The sequence below is a fragment of the Hevea brasiliensis genome, chromosome 10 (assembly GCF_030052815.1).
Source record: "Hevea brasiliensis isolate MT/VB/25A 57/8 chromosome 10, ASM3005281v1, whole genome shotgun sequence".
Lineage (NCBI taxonomy): Eukaryota > Viridiplantae > Streptophyta > Magnoliopsida > Malpighiales > Euphorbiaceae > Hevea > Hevea brasiliensis.
Window position 1 is genome coordinate 91,140,648 of NC_079502.1, and position 18,750 is coordinate 91,159,397.

At 32.5% G+C, this 18,750-nt stretch overlaps 2 protein-coding genes across 5 annotated transcripts; both read right to left on the minus strand.

Moving 5' to 3' along the window:
• Positions 1 to 5,759: 5,759 nt before the first annotated feature.
• LOC110632698 (probable glycosyltransferase At5g03795) lies at positions 5,760 to 12,422 on the minus strand. 3 transcript variants are annotated; one of them, XM_021781013.2, is made up of 6 exons: positions 11,655 to 12,422; positions 10,346 to 10,632; positions 9,515 to 9,747; positions 6,299 to 6,456; positions 6,042 to 6,154; positions 5,760 to 5,870 (listed from the first exon to the last, which is right to left on the minus strand). In XM_021781013.2, the coding sequence occupies exons 1-5, from the start codon at positions 12,159 to 12,161 to the stop codon at positions 6,053 to 6,055; spliced, it is 1,287 nt and encodes a 428-aa protein (XP_021636705.2). In that variant the 5' UTR covers positions 12,162 to 12,422; the 3' UTR covers positions 5,760 to 5,870; positions 6,042 to 6,052. The 3 variants fall into 3 exon arrangements, with proteins under 3 accessions (XP_021636705.2, XP_021636706.2, XP_021636704.2); XM_021781014.2 differs by lacking the exon at positions 5,760 to 5,870 and having other exon boundaries at positions 5,900 to 6,154; positions 11,655 to 11,991; positions 12,107 to 12,309; XM_021781012.2 differs by lacking the exon at positions 5,760 to 5,870 and having other exon boundaries at positions 5,900 to 6,154.
• A 402-nt stretch (positions 12,423 to 12,824) lies between these two features.
• Positions 12,825 to 18,277, minus strand: LOC110632699 (uncharacterized). 2 transcript variants are annotated; one of them, XM_021781015.2, is made up of 4 exons: positions 17,839 to 18,277; positions 16,430 to 16,724; positions 15,224 to 15,267; positions 12,825 to 13,478 (listed from the first exon to the last, which is right to left on the minus strand). In XM_021781015.2, exons 1-4 carry the CDS (start codon positions 18,153 to 18,155, stop codon positions 13,085 to 13,087), a joined length of 1,050 nt encoding a protein of 349 aa, XP_021636707.2. In that variant the 5' UTR covers positions 18,156 to 18,277; the 3' UTR covers positions 12,825 to 13,084. The 2 variants fall into 2 exon arrangements, with proteins under 2 accessions (XP_021636707.2, XP_021636708.2); XM_021781016.2 differs by having other exon boundaries at positions 12,825 to 13,468; positions 15,224 to 15,274.
• Positions 18,278 to 18,750: the final 473 nt, after the last annotated feature.

Genomic DNA, 18,750 nt, shown 5'->3' on the forward strand with positions numbered 1-18,750 from the left:
TTGTCCAACCAAACCCCAGCTGTCCAAAATTCTATATAATCCCTCAATAATTTTTCTTTCCATTTTAAGTTTATTTACAAACTCAATAAGTTAGCTCAATAAGTTAGAAATGTAAGAATCAAACTCAAATTATCAAATTTGATTACTAACCTTTTATGTAGAATTTCTTTTCTTCAAAACTTCTTCCTTTCTTTTTCTTTTGTTGTCAAGCTCCTTCCCAAGTGACTAGAACAAGTTTTTGTGAAGCAAGTATGGGAGAAGTTGAGGTTTAGTGAGGGTTTTAAAGCTTGAAGACAACTTTAATGGAGGACTTTCCATGGAGATGAGAGGGAGAGGGAAAGTGACGTTTTGAAGAAGACCTTTATCTCTTCTTTTTTTTCTTTCTTTTCTTTTTGTTTTTATGTCTTTAGGAAGACCAAAAATCTAATTAAATAAATATATTAATTATTATTTTTATGGCATCATGCATGAGGTCATGCATGATGTCATCACCTTTTAACTTTTCCATTTTCTTCTTTTTTCCTTTTTTTTATTTAATTTTCTATTAGTTCTTTAATTTAATTCTCGATTCCAAAATTTTCTTTTCTCAAATTTTATTTGACAGTTAGGTCAGGAGTCAGCTCTCGGGGTCAATTGACCAAATTGTCCCTCGCCGATTCATCCCGGTTTGCAATTAATTCCATATTTCTTCTGACTCCCTGACCTAATTATTTGACTGACTTAACAGCTCTTTTTCGTGATTTTCTCTTTTCCACTGTGTTTATAAGGATCCTAAGGACCGCGGCGTCACATTTTACGGTTCGAAATTTGAGTTTAAATCGACTTCGCAGTCGTTCCCGAGACGGTCACCATCACTGTGACTATCGGCTCTTTTAACTTCCTATTTTCAATTTTTCTTGTTTATACTTAACTAATTGGACATTACTAATTATTTGTGTTTATAGTTTATTTAGTTGTCTTAAGTATGGTTCTAATCCCCTTAATTGTCCTGACCGACACCGATCACCGGAACTGTGAAATATACCAGGCTATACAAATAGGGGTGTTACAAAAAATTCATCGATTGTAAATAGTTATAATCATTTGGTAAATTATTCTTAATTAACTTTTGCTGATGAATGTTAAATTGTCATTAAGATATTATATCTAATTTTTACATACAAATATATTATATTTTTGGTTTATTCTTAGTTAAATTTTTGTAAAATCAAATTCAATGATTTCAATTTCAATAATTTAAACTAAATTGATCAAATTAATTCCAGTTTCATTCAGCTAATAAAATTAATTAAATTTGATAAAAACAATATTTTATTTATTAAAAATATATATATGCATTTATTTTTAATCTCTAATTTGTAAAATATTTTATTTTAATAATAAAAATAAAATTTTTTATTTTAAAATTTTTAATAATATATGTTTTCTTTCTTATTATTTTTCTTAAAATATTGTTAAATTGACATAGTTATCAACATGATGATTAAGAAAATCCTTAATGGGACATAATTTGGGGACATTTTTCTATTGTAAAGTCACACACTCTCCTAATCAAAGATTAGGCATGATTGTTTGTCTTAAAAAATGTCATTTTAAGTAACATTTGGTGTTTCTTCACAGCAATCCATCCTATATAGATGTGTCAGCTTTTGGAAATATCACTTCGATTGACATTTTCTATAATCTATCTCTATTCATATTAAATGAAAAAAAAGCTAATAATTACTTTAAAAAATATCATTTTTATTGATATTTTGAGTGCAAATATATTGACAGTTTCTTAAGTAATATATTATTTTATTAATTATTTTGATTTGACATTACTTTAGTATAGATTTAATATTATTTTAATAATGCTCTAATTCCTCAATCAATAGTTTTCAACAAACATTGTAGCATACTCTCCAACACATGAAAATAATACTCTCTTCCCTTTAACAAATATACACTTCTTATATAAAGAATATTTAATAATTTCTATACTTTGAATTCATTAAAATCCAAAATAAGACAAAAATTCAACAGAGTAAAAATTAAGAAACGACAACGTATTTAGCTCTAATTGGGAGGTTGACTAGCAGTGCCGGTCGCTTTTCGGAATCTATCTTCACTTGAATTGTCTTTGGAAATTCCTCCCTCTTCAAGCTGTCCATATCTGACCCAACGAAGGCTTGTATACAAATGGTGAGGTGGGGTCTCTATTTTAATTGTCTGTCTTCTCTTTATGTAGAAATAGGAAATTCCATGTTTGAATGTTCTTGAAGTCCAAGCAATCTTGGACGGTATATCTTTCAAGTCGGTGAGATTTTTTTTTTTTTAAAGTAAAAATAGATACACACTAAGAGTTAGTGACGAGAATGGATCACACCTTAAATTTATTATAATTTTAAAAAATTATTATTTCAATATAACTCAACATACACACACATCCACAATAAATATGAAATCTCAAAAAATAACTCTAAATAGGCACGCTCTATGCAAAGTACATAAAAATTTTTTTTTTCATATTTTTTAATATTTAAAATATTTAGAAAATTAATTAATAAATTTTTTCATAATAAAAAATTAATTATTTTTTTGAAAAATAATTTTTCCTTTTAAAAAAATTATTTTCTTATATTTTTAAAATTTTATTAAAATATAAAAATATTTATATGTAATTAACATATATAAATTAATAAATACACTAGCTAGTAAAAGACCAAGACTAATCAAGAACCAATATATATAAATAATTCTATAATAATTTTGTTTATTGTCAATAATGAAGCAAAACCCATTTGACTTTTTCCAGTCTTGAGTAAATAAAGTAAAATGATTGGTCTACAGGTTGACAAGAAAATTAATAGTTACAGGCTTGAAATGCAGAGATTCAATGGATGAATTAAAGTTGCCAATGTTGATTTGGAGTAGGAAAGAAATTAAATAAATGTTTGGCACGTCAAAGTCAAGCACCACTCACAAATTTTGTATATATATTTTAATTAATTATATATATATATATATATTTATATAATTATATAATTTAACGTTGTTAAATTTATTTTTATATGAATTTAAATTTTTATTAAATATATTTAAAAAAAAAATTTAAAATGACTCATTATTTAAAATAATTTAAATTAAAATAAGTCAAATGAATCCAAGTGAACTGATTATAGCATTTATAAGTTAATTTTTATGAGACTATTCTTATTCTTCGCATGTGCCATGAAGTTGAGGAAGATTAGATATTGTTAAACATTAATTGATGGACAGCTTTGAAATTAAGTGTAAATAAACTCTATATCAATTAATTTTTAAGTCAAAGTGCAATACCTAAAGCTAGAAAGCTATGCATTTGGAGTCTACCAACTTGGACAAAATTAATAATTTTTTTTTCTCTGCATACCCGTAATCAATTGGCTATGTGTAATATAGATATTTAACTTTAAGTTTATTTTAAAATAAATTTAAAAAAATATAATTAAATTCTCTCATAATTATACTTAATTTTATTTCATTTAAACTAATTTTTTTTAAGTAAAAAATTAATTTTTTTCATTATAAATATGAAAAATAATAAAAAAATTAATTAAATTAAATTTTTATAAATTTTAATGTCTAAATAGAGGATTAAAGAATTTTAAATGAGGATAGAATAGATAAATATTTATGAATACAAATAGCATACGAGTTACGGCCTTACACATGGAGTTTTGATATAAATAAGTTGAATTTGATATTATAAATTTAGAGTGTATAATTCAAATCTTATGGGGACATTGATGCTGAGAGAGATGGTTAAGCTATCGTGTCATGTATCTAAGTTGTGATGGAGCATTCAAGAGTTTAATCCTACCGCTTGCCGCCACCGTATAAAACGTGTTACGCTAAAGCCAAAGAGCTGTTAGTAAATGACGGCCAAAATCAATCCCTGACTTTAGTCCAGAGGCGAAGCAAAGTTATGAATGGCGTACTGCTGACGAACTGCCACTTGACAAATAGGATAAACTTTATTATCGTCAGCTTTATGTAAATTTCATCGTAATTAACTATTAACAATTACATGAAATAATAATTTATCCGAGGATAATGGATCTAAAGGCGCAAATAATGGACTCCATCTACTAGTGAAATAGGTTGAGCAGTTGATCCCAAAATCCAACAAAACTACCTTTTGAAACAAATTATTTAAAAAAAATTAAATTAAATTATTATACGATCTATATTATTGCTACTTGAATTTATAAAGATACATGAAAAGAATGATAAATTTATTTCAAAATCTTTACTCGAAAAAAGTGTTAAAGAAATTTAACATATTTGATTTCAAGAGGGGATTGTTATTAGTAAAGTATGGTATCCATCTTTCTAAGAAAATATCACCAAAGACACTTGAATAAAGAGAAAAAATAACAAGGATTCCATATTTTTATGTAATTGAAAATTTAATAAATGCAATATTGTGTACTAAGTCGAATATCGCTTACACTGTTAGTTTGACTAACAGGTTTCAATCCAATCCGGGTGTGGACCATTGGACAACTGTAAAGAATATCCTTAAGGATTTATTCTTGATATATGGAGGAGATGATCTTCAAATAGATGGTTTTATGGATTCTAATTTTCAATCAGACATCAATGATAGAAAGTCTATCTTCGATTTTGTGTTCATATGTAATGGAGGAGCAGTCAGTTGGAAGAGTTCCAAACAGTTAACAATTGCAGACTTTAATACAGAAGCCGAGTATATTGCTGCATCAGATGCTGCAAAGGAAGCTGTTTGGATTAAGAAGTTCGTAACACAACTTGAAGTGGTTCTATCAATTATATCACCAATTCCATTGCATTGTGATAACAATGGTGCGGACATGAGCAAAGCAATTCCGGTCTCACCAGAAATCAAAACACATAAAAAGATGATATCATAAAATTAGAGAGATAGTTGAAGGGGCAATGTAGCCATGCAAAAAATAGTTTCAGCTGATAATCCGACTGATCCCTTGACCAAAGCCATGACACAAAACTAGCTAGACCAACATTTTGAGAAGATAAATCTCAGATTTTATCATGAATGACTCTAGTGCAAATGAGAGATTGTTAGTAATATACGCTAGAGCATATTATACTGTATTATGTAAATAATTATTCTCATTTAAGGGCAATTATTATTTTCATTTATGTTCAAATGGTTTGAATTTAATTTGAAAAGGCCCTTTAATATCTTATTAGATGTTCTATTCTATTCTTAAGTTATTAAAAATATAAGTGATAGAACTATCTAATACAAGTATTATATTATAAATTTTGTTCACAATTTAGGATACTTTACTCGGCATGACTTGTTCAGAAAAATTGATACTTTTTTTTATTTCCATGGATTAGTATGAGATGCTAATAGGATGAAATGATGAGTCTGATTCCATATAACAAACATGGTGGACACTTATATGATAAATAGGTTGAACTAATGATACAAGATGACTTATGCAAGGAGTTTACTCTTCTCAATATAAAGCCATCTAGATCATAATAGTGCATTATAATCCATTGACCCGAGATAACGCAATTATTTTGTATATAGGTGATTTGAGTTTAATACTATTTATAATTTTTATTTTTTTCAAAATAATTTTTTTAAAAAATTTTTCAAATAGAGAGTGGATCCAAAAGAAATTCAGCTCAAAAATAATAAAATATGCAAGTAAGGCAGTTCCGGTTTAGACCAAGAAGTCGATGGTCATTTCCTTCTATCTATCAAGAGATTTCCCTAACTGCAAAATTAATTGACACCCAGTTGCCTTTTCGGTCTCTTCAAAGCAGGAATTGGGCTTTAGATATGATGATATATAATTAGGCATCAGAACAAGAATCACAGATCGTATCTGCATACAAAAGATGCAAAAGGTGAATGTAAAGAACAAATTAAATAATGACCTTAATTGTCTTAGAATCCCATTCACAAAGAGTCATTAAGTATGACATTAATAATTTACAAGCTTTGGGTTGTTAGCGTGCAACCTTTAAGCGTATACAAAAGTTAATTGGAAACGCACCCGTTATCCAGTTAATATTTAATAACATGATGACGCAGCCAGAGATCGTACATGACCATATGGAATGCATCATATTTGATTGGAGGCGAATTCCATTGGAAGTGCTTCTGGACCTAATATAACATGCCACAAGAAATTGTCATTAGTAAATAACAGGCATGGAACATGAAGTTACCAAGTCTAAGACATCTTTAGCTCTATGACAAAAACATATTCACTGGACAAAATAAGCAAAGTTTTTAAGTTATGATCTCTACCTCAACCAAATTCTTATGCAAAGATACAAACTCATCATCAGACATGTTCTTGAGAACTTGCTTGAGGCTGTATACGTCTTGCTCCTTAAGTATGACAGAAAATTTTCGCCAATCAAGAATGTCATTGAATGGCAGGTCATAGTAGTTGGATAATATTACTGCCAAAGAAGGGACACAAATGAAGGAAAAACCGATTATTACACATTTTTAAGATAAAAGCCCAAACCTCAGTCAAACAAACCAGTGCATTGCAATTCCTTTGAAAATGTAGAATACCAAGACAGGTTAACAGACTATCAAGCACCTAACATCACTCAACTAGGGCAAATTTCACCTAGTTCTCCTCAACTAAGAAAGTTGTTTCATTGCCGTACCTCAACTTTAATTTGCTTATTAAAAATCCTTAAACTCTAATTAGATACTCCATTATGTCCTTCTGGCCAAATTCTGTTGACTCTGGCGAACCGCTGACATAGTGCGTCCAAGCTGGCTTTTTCATAATTAAAAAATTTCTCTCCTCAATGTGGCACTGCACACTCCCCCTCCTTATGAATTTCTTTCTCCTCACTCGTTGGGTTTTCTCACTCAGTCCACTTTTTATCTCTCACTCTGATGACATTCAATTCCTTCTCACTTGAAATCACCTTCTTTGTTCAAAGAAAAAAGAAATCCTATGGTGAAAAATAATTTTTTGTTTTTCATTTTATAAGAAAACTCCAATTTTCATTTTCCATATAAAATAAGTAAAAACATAAAAACACGTTCTCACCTGTCAATAATAAAAATCAATTTTCTAATTCAAAAAATTTTTAAAAATTATTCATATCGTTTATAATTAAAAACACATTATTATAAAATATATTTAGAAAACTTATTTTACTTTAAAATTTTTCTAATGTATTATTTATTTTTATAATAATATAATTAATTTTTTGTCATTGTAAATAAATATTTTCCAAAATAATTATTTAATTTTAGTTGTGAAAAGTTATAGTGCAATTTTGAACATAGAAAAGTCGTTATTTTCCATTTGAAAAGCAACTAAAAAAAAAAACTTTTATTATAAAGGAAAATAATGAAAAACAACTGAAATTGTTTTTCAAATTTTAGTTAAATTTTACAAAACTAAGAAAAAAAAAACTAGTTTTCTAGTTCTTCATTTGGAAAACTAACACATGTGAATACAAAACTCTATTTTTCAATTTTCTTAAAAAAAAATTCAAAAGAATGCCCTAATTTTCCACAAGTGAACATACTCTTAAGATTTTCCAAATTTGGAAAATTCCAAAAAAAAAAAAAATTGAAGTGAGGAAAGAAAGAAATGTGGATGCCAAATGCTAAAAAACTGGTGACGAAAGCTCTTTGAATTTTCACTGAATTTGACAACAATAACACACTCAATTGAAAAGCGAGAAAGAAAACATAAGAAGGAAACCACATTCTACTTCTTAAACAACCAACCAAACCAAATTTGTAAACCAAATCCAAACACATGTCTCACACCCCTACTCACCTCCTCCCAAACATGGCTATTGTTGCTTGCTTCTTCACCTCCTCTGTCCCTATTCCCTAACACCAACCCCAACCTCAATCTCCACCCACCATTTCTTTCCTCCCACCTATCTCTCCTCCACCTCTGCCTCTCTTCCCCCTCCCCATTCCTTCGCCACTGACCTTTTCCCCCTCTTCGTCCTTTTTGCCTCCTCTTTTAGCAGAGATGGCGAGTGCGGTTTCCAAGATGGCATAATTTCTGGTGGGGTGGTTTCCAGGTTTTTAGACCTAGAGAAATTGAGAGTGTTCTGGTGGTTGCTTCAATTTGATGGGTTCAAGAAGAGGCTTTTTGTAATGATCTGTTTTTCGCTAAGGTTGGTATCAAGAGTGGTGTCAGTATCTTCAATAAGGTATAACTCTTTAGATGCTACTAAAATGGAAATGAATAAAATTACGAATAGTAGAGGAAATTGAGGAGATGCTTTAGCTAGCCATGTGGTAAAAGAAAAGATGGTTAGTGGCATGGCATTTTCCAAATTTGGAAAATTTTAGGATTCATTCTGTTCTTTGAACAGAGAAGATAATTTTAAATGAGAAGGAATTGAAGGTCATAATTTTAAATGAGAAGGAATTGAAGGTCATCAGGGGATGAGATAAAAAGTGGACTGGAAAGGCAAGAGTGAGAAAAATCTAAAATGTGAGGAGACGGAAATTCAAAAGCAGAGAGTGTTAGTGAAATGGTGCTTCCAAGTTGATTTTTTTAACTCTGAAAAAAATCAACTTGGAGGCACCATTTCAGTAATTCACTGGAGTCCCCAACGGAATCTGGCCAAAAGGACATCGTGAGTACCAAATTAATTTAAGAAACAAATTAAAGTTAGGAGATGGTAATGAAACAACCCTCTAAGTTGAGGGACGGTAGGTGAAATTTCCCCTTGAATTAAGTATGCAATTTTGCCACTCCCCACCATTAACCTTGTGACAACAAAAATAGGTTATTAAACTAGAACTAAAGCAAATAACCAGAGTATCAGACTCAAGTTATAAGTCCAGAAACAAAGGTGCATCAGATGTGCATGTGTAAAAGGGGGCCCTCATCATGCTAACTAAAGAGGTAATCAAAATTAGTATATATAAATTAAAAAAAGTAATAATAATTATCAGTTGTGCCTTATAACTAGACATACGGAGACTCCAGTTAGACAAGTAGAGCACATTAGGTTAGAGGATAGAAAGAAAAAAATGGGTAGACCTAAATTGACACTCCAGTTAAATTTTTGAGGATTTAACCCAAAATCGTTTAGAGTAGAAAAAGCAAATCCATATAACCGACCCCAAATTTTTTGGATAAAAGCTTAGTTAAGTTGAGTTGAGTTGTGCCGTATAACTAAAAAGATTAGAAAGAATGAGCTTTCACCGAACACTCTGCAAGGAGTTGCAAAGGCCAGAACCTCTGTCGGGTCTACCACCCTGCTTGCTAACCTCCACTTAAATAACTATTGTGTATAAGTAAGCAATGAGAAAAAAGAAAAGGAAAATGAAATACTAATCTTACTATAGGCCCTTTTTCTTCACCCTCCTTTTGAAATTGGATCAGGGGATTGTGGGGACCTTGGCTATAGATTTTAAACATTATCTTCATTGTCTGACAAGTGAAAAAGTACATGCATATGCATACTATTCTTAAATATGTTCAAGAAATAACAATGGATCGCAAATACTTACCAGGAACACATCCATAATGGATTGAATCAGCTATGCGAGCACTGTTGACCTGAGAGCCACCAGGGCATATGCAGAATTTAGTCCTGTAAAATCTCTTTTGATACACTAGATGTCCAGTAGCCCTACTTATTCTGTTATTGGAAATATCAAGCTCTGTATCATTCTCCCACACACGTGCTAAAACGACTCTAATTTTAGAGTTTCTATGACCAGCCCAAAAACCAAGTGTTGTCCTGCAAAGAATGCTTATTGTTAAGCAAGGAACTTATGGAAAGACTGTTTCTTGTTCAAAACCATTTAACATCCTTTCAGGGCATTCATCATACATTAATTGACAACCACTAAAATAGGTAAAAACTCAATCAAAGAGCTACTGCCATTCTAATAACCATTTTCCAAAAATGACAATACACAAAACAGAGTAGATGCTAATATCAATTGTATTTAAGATTCCAGAGATTAGATTCATCATTAAGAAGTGATGAAACTGCAGTTAATCTGAGTGGTTTTTGGTAGCAATGCTGCTTTAACAAAATCTTGACCACAATTTCCCAACCATATGATAACAGAAAGAGACTGAAGGCTAACAATGAACTAAGGAGAAGACCAGGGCTTCAGAGAAACTTGATAAAACTATTGAATGGTCCAGTTTTGCAACACAACAAGAATAGAAGTGAACAAAGCTCTTAAATTGCAGTGAGCATCTGAGTTAGATAACATGAACTTATACATATTGCTTAAATCTCAATTGGTAACATAATAAGGATACAACTGATTACTGATCTGAACCCCTAAAATCAATGTTCATAAGTTCATATTTCACGATGTTACCTATTTTCTACATCATTCCCTCCAGCTGGAAGGGCAAATGGCTGCAATACTTGAGGAAGAGCAACATCTTTGTGTGGAATGAATCCAACATCATAGCTTGGGGAGCACACAACTCGTATTGCATTCTTTACAAGAAATGGAACTCCTTCAGTTGCCCTTACACCAACATCATGACAAGTGACAAAGAAGTGATCTGCACCCAATGTTCGGTTCCAATAGGGATACTTTGCTATTAAGCTCTCCACATAATTCTGAACAATAATGGTCATATTCTCATAGGAGGTTCCCTAAGAGAGAGAGAGAGAGAGAGAGAGAGAGAGAGAGAGAGAACATCATATACCATTAGATAAAGGAACCCAATTCTAGGTTAGATAATGAAAGGAACTTAATCCATTAAACCAACATTGCTATACAAGGTTCAACAAAGAAAATATGATGTCATCAACAAAAGATTGCCTCACAAGTTGCAGACGATCATGTATCAAAGTATAGAGAATAACACCAGACAGGCAAAATTGATGAATATGATCAACCAACACAATCACAGGAACAAGCGATAATTGCTGTGTTGTAAATTTTCAAGACCTTTACCTTCAAATCAAAGGATTTCCCCATAATCACCTAATTAAAGACTCACACTTAAAAATTTTTATCATCTTTAAGAAAGAATCGGCAATTTTCCTAATAGAATTATATTGTTTGCTTATGGAGATGTAAAATTTTATAAGAATGTATATTTTGATAATTCAAAAATTTGCATAGACTTATCTTCTCATTAATCCGTTGTCCTAGTCAACTAATTAGTTGAGTAATTGCGACTGAATTTCCATGAAAAGTAGATTCTCACCATGAACTAATGGTATCCCTCAGTAACACAAGTAAAAAAGAGCAGACTCCACAGGTTAAAAAATTTTTGGCATAAAAAAATGGGAAAAGATCCATCTGCATTGTACAACTGTGACACAACTTTGCATGCCTAGAAATAATATTCTGTTTCACTTTAACAACTCCAGGAAAGATTTCTATGTGACCCGCCACTGAAGTAGTATTCTCCATTTTACAGAAGAAGTGGTGGACATTGCTTTCTTGATTTAGTTAACTTTTAACTTATAGGTAGCTGTTTTCCTTTTTCTTTGAAATCACTCACAGGTAGTTCAAAAAACTTTATCAGCAAATTACATGCATTGTGTTGTAACTGACCTCAGTTGACGACAAACTAGGAATCCTACTGAAGAAAAGCTAATAATATCAAAAAACGAGGGCAATGCCTCATCTATGAATACCACTACTTTGAGCAAGAAACAATTACCTTGCCTCGCATCTTGTGGCAGGAGATGGGGATAAAGAAGAGGTGAGCCTGATCGGCATCCTCAGTCCGAAAGCGACTCTCTCTGATATTCTGGAAAAAATAGCCCTCGCTAGCGTACTTGCCAGTCAATTTCCTAGGTGTTTGATAAAAGGTGTTGGGATCCCCATCGGGATATATAAAAACTTTGAAGTCCCTCTCCATTGCCTCGTAATTCAATTTGAAAATCTGAGGCAGGTAGTACAGATCCGATATCTCATCCTCAAATAATTTCCCTTCCTTGTTTGTCTCTGTCTCCGTCTCTATAACCGTCCCTTCCTGTGGCTGCTTTACAACGGAACTGGAGAGCAGAGGAGAAGAAATGGAGGAGGACGATGAAGACGAGGATTGGAGAGAATTGATGGGAAGGTAAGCGAATGAGATTAGGGTTAGGATAGCGAGAGTGAGGAGTGAACCTTTTAGAGAACACATGTGTTGTGACGCTTGCTGTTGGAGCTTTCCGGCCGACATTGCCGGGGAACTTAAATGTGGTTTCCGATGATAAAGACTGTTCAGTGTCCGCTGGCAACGGTGGTGGTAGAGGTGGAGTGTGCAGTAGGGATTGATTGAGTAAAAGGAGCCAAATCGGAATCTGCGGAACGAGCTGCGAAGGTTCAGTTTAGCGTGAAAGTGGCAGAGTGGACTTTCGCTGCTCAGCCTGCCGTGCTAATAATCAATGGTAGCATTTTTGGAAAAAACAAAAAAAATTCTATATGGAACCATTTTTATTTTTAATGAAAGAAATGGATTAAAAAAAAAACTTGTTAAAAAGAAAATGCTTTCATTTTCAATTTAATTATTTATTAACAAAATAATATAATACTAAAATAATTAATAAATTCTATTGTAAAATAATAACTAATAAATTTTAGTTGAATAGTATTACACTAATTTATAACATTATAAAATTTGCATATATATATATATATATATATATATATATAAAATAATTTTTTTTATTAAAATTCAAATTCAAAACTACTTATAAAATTAATAATAATTTTGCATATCTAAATCTAATAATATAATATTTATATAAAATACTAGCACCATGAGTGATTTTATCACTAAACTAGTCTTAATGTTTTCCCATTTTAATTTAAATACGTTCATACAAGCAATTATAAGAACTACTAGACATGAACTTTTTTTTTTTTAATTAAGGGAGATCCATATTTTCAATTTATACACATGAATAGTAAATTATCGAAGTTTTTCATTGGTATTTCTAACTTTTCACGAAAGGCAAGCAATTTAGCCTGCAAAATTCAACCACACCAGTCTTTGAAACCTGCTCTGCAAGTAAAAGGTCATGTCAGCTACTCTCTACTTCTCTAGCTATCTAACCAAGCTTTTTTGAAGACAAATAGAAAGCATTAAAGAATTCTTTGGTTTTAAGGCTGCAGCATGTACAAGAAAATGCCACCCGCAACAGCTACATTAAGAGACTCATAGTTTCTTGCCATGGGTATGCTCACAAGCTCGCATTCTTGTAGAGACTGCTCTGAAAGGCCATGCCCTTCACTGCCCAAAACCAAGCATAATGGAACATCAGCTAAAGAATCTGCAAGCCCTTGAGATAACTGCGACACTGGTTTCAGTTCATCATTACTTGCTGGGTGGCCAGCAAGCAATTTCATTTGGAATTCATGTTTGAGAGCTTCAAGGTGTTGCCAACTGCCTGCAACTATAGGGACCTGAAAGGAGGCTCCTCGACTAGCTTTGAGTGCTTTGTCATTGAATGGATCACAACAGCCGGGAAGTAGGAAAATACCACCCTGTTCATATCTGCTACCGTATCAAATCTTCTGCTATTAAAGGTGAAGAAATAACAACTCAACTAGAATCTCAACCTAAGGAATGCATTTGATGTAACAAACATCCAAAGAACAATTTGATGGAGGGAAAAATTGCAGTGGCAAATCAAGGCTCATAAATTTGTGGGGACGAAAATACATTTATATAAAATAATTAATAAAAAATTCAATTCAACTAAAAAATCATTAAAAGATTGTATGTATTCATACATCTTCAACTAAAATAATAAAAACAAAAGTAAGAACATAACAACTTATATATGTACACATCTATTAATGTTAAACATTCTAAATTGCATTCACCACTCTTTATTTGCATCAAATGCCACAATAATTTAATCAATATCAATTTTTTCAGCTCCATGTAAATGATAAGTAAATTGGTAACAAAATCACCATCCATTTTATTGTGCAGTTTTGTTTTAATAATTCTCATAGCAAAAAACATACATTCTATTGTTACAAAAAACACAAGTAAAATTAACATAAGTAGATTAACATATCAACAAAAGGTTATATAATTTTTTATTTTCCTGTCTTTAGTCAGATTTGACACAACTTTAAAATTATTGACATCTTTTGGAAGTACAATTTTGATCAATGTCAAATTTAAAAAGTCAATTCTAAATAAACTTTTGAATGCAACTAGTCTTTCTCGAAGAAATATTCAAAATGAAATTTATTTACAAGCATGCAAATATTTTTTCAACATTAAAGTCATGTCTAAAGGGTGGTTTTAGTGTAACGGTAAAGTTACTCTATTTGTGACTTGGAGGTCATGGGTTCATACCACAGAAACAGCCTCCCTGCAAGAGGTAAGGCTGCATTACATCAACCTTTCCCAAAACCCAAATGGGATGTTTCATGCACTAGGTCACCCTTTTATTAAATTCAGGTCTTGTAACTTAAAAAAACAAGCAATTCCATTACATTTTCTCTAGAATAATTGTTCATCCCCATAATTATAAGTTCATTTTAGCTAAAAAATTTAACTAAAATTTTCATTAACTTAATCAAAATTTTAATTTCTAACTAAAAGAATTATACTTTTTTACTTTGAGAGGGCAGAATAAAAATTTTAAAAATAGTATGAGGGGGCAGATAATAGCAAGTGATAAAATTTTCTTACAACATATAATATTTGTGAAGGGTTTTTCCAAAATGTTGGAGAGGGAGGCGCAATTGCTTCCCCTCCCTGTGGATCCAACACTGAATAATTGAACCTGCTGTTCACTAAATTGAAGGATAAATATCTGATTGGAAGAAAAATTGTGGCTTGCAACAACCACAGCCATTTCCTTGATGATGTTGACAGGTAAATAGGGCAACTAGTGTTCAATAAATGAATTCAGGATTACAATTTTCAAACAGTTCCAAACTTAGATACATCACAATGAAGTGGTATAGAAGGTTGAAATTGCAGGAGAAAAGGACAGGCAAACTTAAAAAAGCAAAGGGTGAATTAATGAAAAAGGATATAACAGCCCTAAACTGTGCAGAATGAAAGAAAATAATCCATAAAGCTATCCACAACTTAATTACAATTAATTCTTAGTTAAGCTAAGCACCAGAGTATCAAGCCAATCAGTATGAACGCAAGTTGTAACTTAATTGGGAAAATTTTATATATGCATAGGATAGAATGCACCAAACAATTAACAAAAAAAAAGCTCAAAAAGTAGAGGGAAAAGATGAGTTTTGCAGGTTGTTGCTTACCCATCTAAATGCCACAGCTGATCTGACCAATGTTCCCAGGTTACCTGGATCCTACAGTGAACAGCACTCATTAGTTAGTGATATTTACGTCCACGTAATTCCTTTAATTCCTTAAATCATTGCCAGCAGGTGCAATCAGAAAACTATAAGAATAAACAGCAGTTTGAGACTCAATCACCAAATGAATATATTTTGCGAGGCAGCAGGAGAAGTAATTAACTAATATGTAAGGGACTTCAAATAATTACAGTTCCTCTGCACAAGAAGTGGTTATGATCAACATAGTTTCATGCTTTACATTCACTAGGGCTTATTTATAGATAGGCTCGAAATTACAAAAGCACCATTAGGAAATTGAGTTTCAAAGGAGAAAAAGGAAAATTGCAGAAGGGAAATTGAGTTTCAAAGAAGAAAAAGGAAGATTGCAGAAGGGAAAGTGGCCTCTTGTTTTGGTTTTTTATAGGGCCTTTTTTTTTCGTTAGGTACCTGTTAAATATTATTAGCTCATGGGTACACAACCTCTCTTTTTCTTTTGCCATGGAGCTTCAACAACAAACAACGATATGCTTACAGTTTCTCACTAAGCATAGAGAAGGGAAAAGGGGAGTGGGAAAAGGGGGAAGATGCATGGCAGCCGTCCACAACTTTTTATCTCTGTTATTGATGTTCATTTGTCAATGAAGATATTATGATTTTTCTTGATCTGCACCATAAAACCTTCTCCCATCTTCAACAGCTTCCCTAAATACCAAAACAAGCTCCCTATTATAAGGATCAAGCTTCACACCCTCATAAAATGAATTCGCTGCTTCATTGAACCTAGGACTTTTGTAGAGAAACTTTGGATACAGGCTCCCACAACTTTTTTGCATGAAGTAACTGCTCTACAGATTTGAATTTGCTTCCTGGGGTGGCAAGCCCAATACTTTTACTGTTATGCCAAGTAATGACCTATAACTTCACTGTTTATTTTGCTCAATATTATGTTATATCAGTACTTGGCTAGGTAAAATGGACCCAGGTACAATTGTTCGATAAACACCCATGTCCAACATGGGTATGCTCTCTCTCTCTCTCTCTCTCTCTCTCTTCTTTTTCTTTGTAATTTTTTCCTTATACTTGTAGGACTATACTCGATGGAAGAAGAAAAAGCAGCATCAGTTCAACAGCAAGAACAATTGCAGAAAAGTTAGAAATTAGAATAACCTGGATCCCCTCGAGGACTAGAATTCGATGTGGAGCTGGGAACCATTTCCGACAATCTGTATCTTTTTGATGATTAGCTACAACAAAGTAGCTCGTAGGAAATCGCATCAGGGCAATTGCTTCAATAGATTCAGTAGATTGCAACTGTGAAAGTTTTTTCATCACCAAAGCGCTCACACGCAAAGTGCGAGTAGAGTTGTTGAATCCTTCAGGGATCTTAGCCTTATCAAGAAGAATTAGACACTCCATTTCAACAGTCCTCTCTTCTGATGACTTCTGAAATTCGTATATCTCCCTGTACGAGTACATGTCTCATAAGCGCTTTACTATCCAAATGACAACATTGATAGGCATGAGGCTAATGTTGAACCAAGTTGCAGACAAGTAAAATACATACGAGAAACAACTTCAATTGAATAATTGTCAATGCAAAAAATCCAATCTCCTAAACTCCAGAAAGTGTTGTCCACTCTAAACTTTTAAGGAAAGAAATCCAATTTTAGATATCAAAAATCAATAGTTCAATATGCTGGATACTATACCATTCAGAATTGCTTCTGTGCAAGTTTATGGCATTATTAATTGCTACAGGCATTACTCACCTAGCAGGGATTGCAAAATTGTTTTAGGACAAAAATTTACCGCAAAATTGTGAAATATACATCTGTGGCATGCTCAACTGATCAGCACAGCATACCACATCACCAAGCCAGCGTGAATGCCACCAAGAACCAAGATTTAAAAAACGATTACTTAGATTTTAGAGTTATGTTTTGAATAGAGCTTATTTATCTGATACTAGTGACTAGTCCTTGGTCCCCACCCCACCCCCCCGGCCCCCCAACCTTTCCCTTTTTAATAGAAAGTCAGTACTTAACCCTTTGTTTGAATTGAGAGAAATGGAGAGAAGAGAAACAGAAGAGAAATTCAACTGGTTTGTAATTAACCCATGACATTTCTCTCCAAATCCGTGGGAAATGGAGAGAAATAGAAATTGGTGAAGTAAAAATACTCAAATGTCCTTCCACAATTTAATAGACATTAAAGGGAAAAAAAGTGTAGTAGTTATTTCCCTGCAATTTCTCTCCTAGTCAAATAATCTATCCAAAGACCATAAAGTTCTTTCTTTTCTTTTCTCTTCATTTCTCTTGTTTAATTTCTCTGCAATTCCCCTGCCCAATTAAGGATCCAAACAAAGGGTAAAATCTCCAGAGAGTTTCCACAAGTGGTCCATTCCCAGACACAGAAAATATGCAATCAAACATATCGAAAGAAAAGCAAAGCATTAATAGCATTTCATTTTGAGATAATCGTTAACAACACAATTAAAAATACAAAAAACAACAGAGATCCATATAGCACTTTGGGACGTTAATTAGCAAAATTTTCAGAAAGAACGCAAAAAATACCTGATAGGGGTAGTACCTACAACAAGAGCTGAACCATGGAAGTGGCGATAAGAGGAGCTGTGACGGAGCTTGACGCAGTGCTTCACAAACGGATTTGAAGTACTTGTTATGGATTTTACATGGGCTGGTAATGTAAACTTCACCTCTGCGGAATTATCGATATCCCCATCACTATTGTAATAACGATATTGAGAGATCTTTTGGGCTTGGGTTTGAGGTTGATTTGGTGAAGCAGTGGATAGCCTGGGCTTTGAATTAGAGAGGTTCAGATGTGGAGTAGAAACTGCAGGAGCCCTGTATGCGTATGTGCTCTGCATTTCTTCTTCTTTTGTCCCACAAGTCTATGAATAATCACATCACAGGTAGAACTAGATAGTTTTCGCCACTGGGGCTCCGTAAGGATCTCTAGAAGGATATTTTTGCGCTAGTTCTGCTGATGCAGGGGCAGGAGAGAACGGTAATGCTTAATTGATAATTATGTTTTTTTTTTCGGAAATTACTAAAGAAACCCTAAACTTTTAAAAAATGTGCAATTTCACCCCAAACATGGCAAATTATAACCCAAAACTATTGATTATTGCGTAATTCCACCCTCAACTAAAAAATTGCTAATTAAAAATCAACTCTAAATTTTAAACCCTAGTCCCCAAAATCAAAAGATTTCTTCCTTCCCTTCATTCTTTTTGGTTATGTATTAAATACTTCTTTGATTCAAAGCTGATAAAAAATGTTTTTCTTATAAGTGATACCCTACTCAAAGCTAAGAAGTGATATCTGAAGTAATTTTTTTTTGCAAACTTCTCCAATCAACCTTCTTCTTTTCTTTAATTCAAAACTCATAAAAAAATGTCTTCCACGTCATTGATGTTTCCTCAACTCAAAGCTAAGAAATGATATCTGAAACAATTGTTC

Excerpts from the sequence above, each read along its gene's own strand:
- LOC110632698 (XM_021781013.2), bottom strand. The coding sequence starts at position 12,161 with ATGTCGGCCGGAAAGCTCCAACAGCAAGCGTCACAACACATGTGTTCT. Across the intron at positions 10,633-11,654 it reads GCCACAAGATGCGAGGCAAG|GGAACCTCCTATGAGAATAT; the intron begins GTAATTGTTTCT and ends TCTCTCTCTTAG. Across the intron at positions 9,748-10,345 it reads GGGAATGATGTAGAAAATAG|GACAACACTTGGTTTTTGGG; the intron begins GTAACATCGTGA and ends CATTCTTTGCAG.
- LOC110632699 (XM_021781015.2), bottom strand. The coding sequence starts at position 18,155 with ATGCAGAGCACATACGCATACAGGGCTCCTGCAGTTTCTACTCCACAT. Across the intron at positions 16,725-17,838 it reads GTAGGTACTACCCCTATCAG|GGAGATATACGAATTTCAGA; the intron begins GTATTTTTTGCG and ends GTACTCGTACAG. Across the intron at positions 15,268-16,429 it reads TAGTCCTCGAGGGGATCCAG|GTAACCTGGGAACATTGGTC; the intron begins GTTATTCTAATT and ends TGTAGGATCCAG.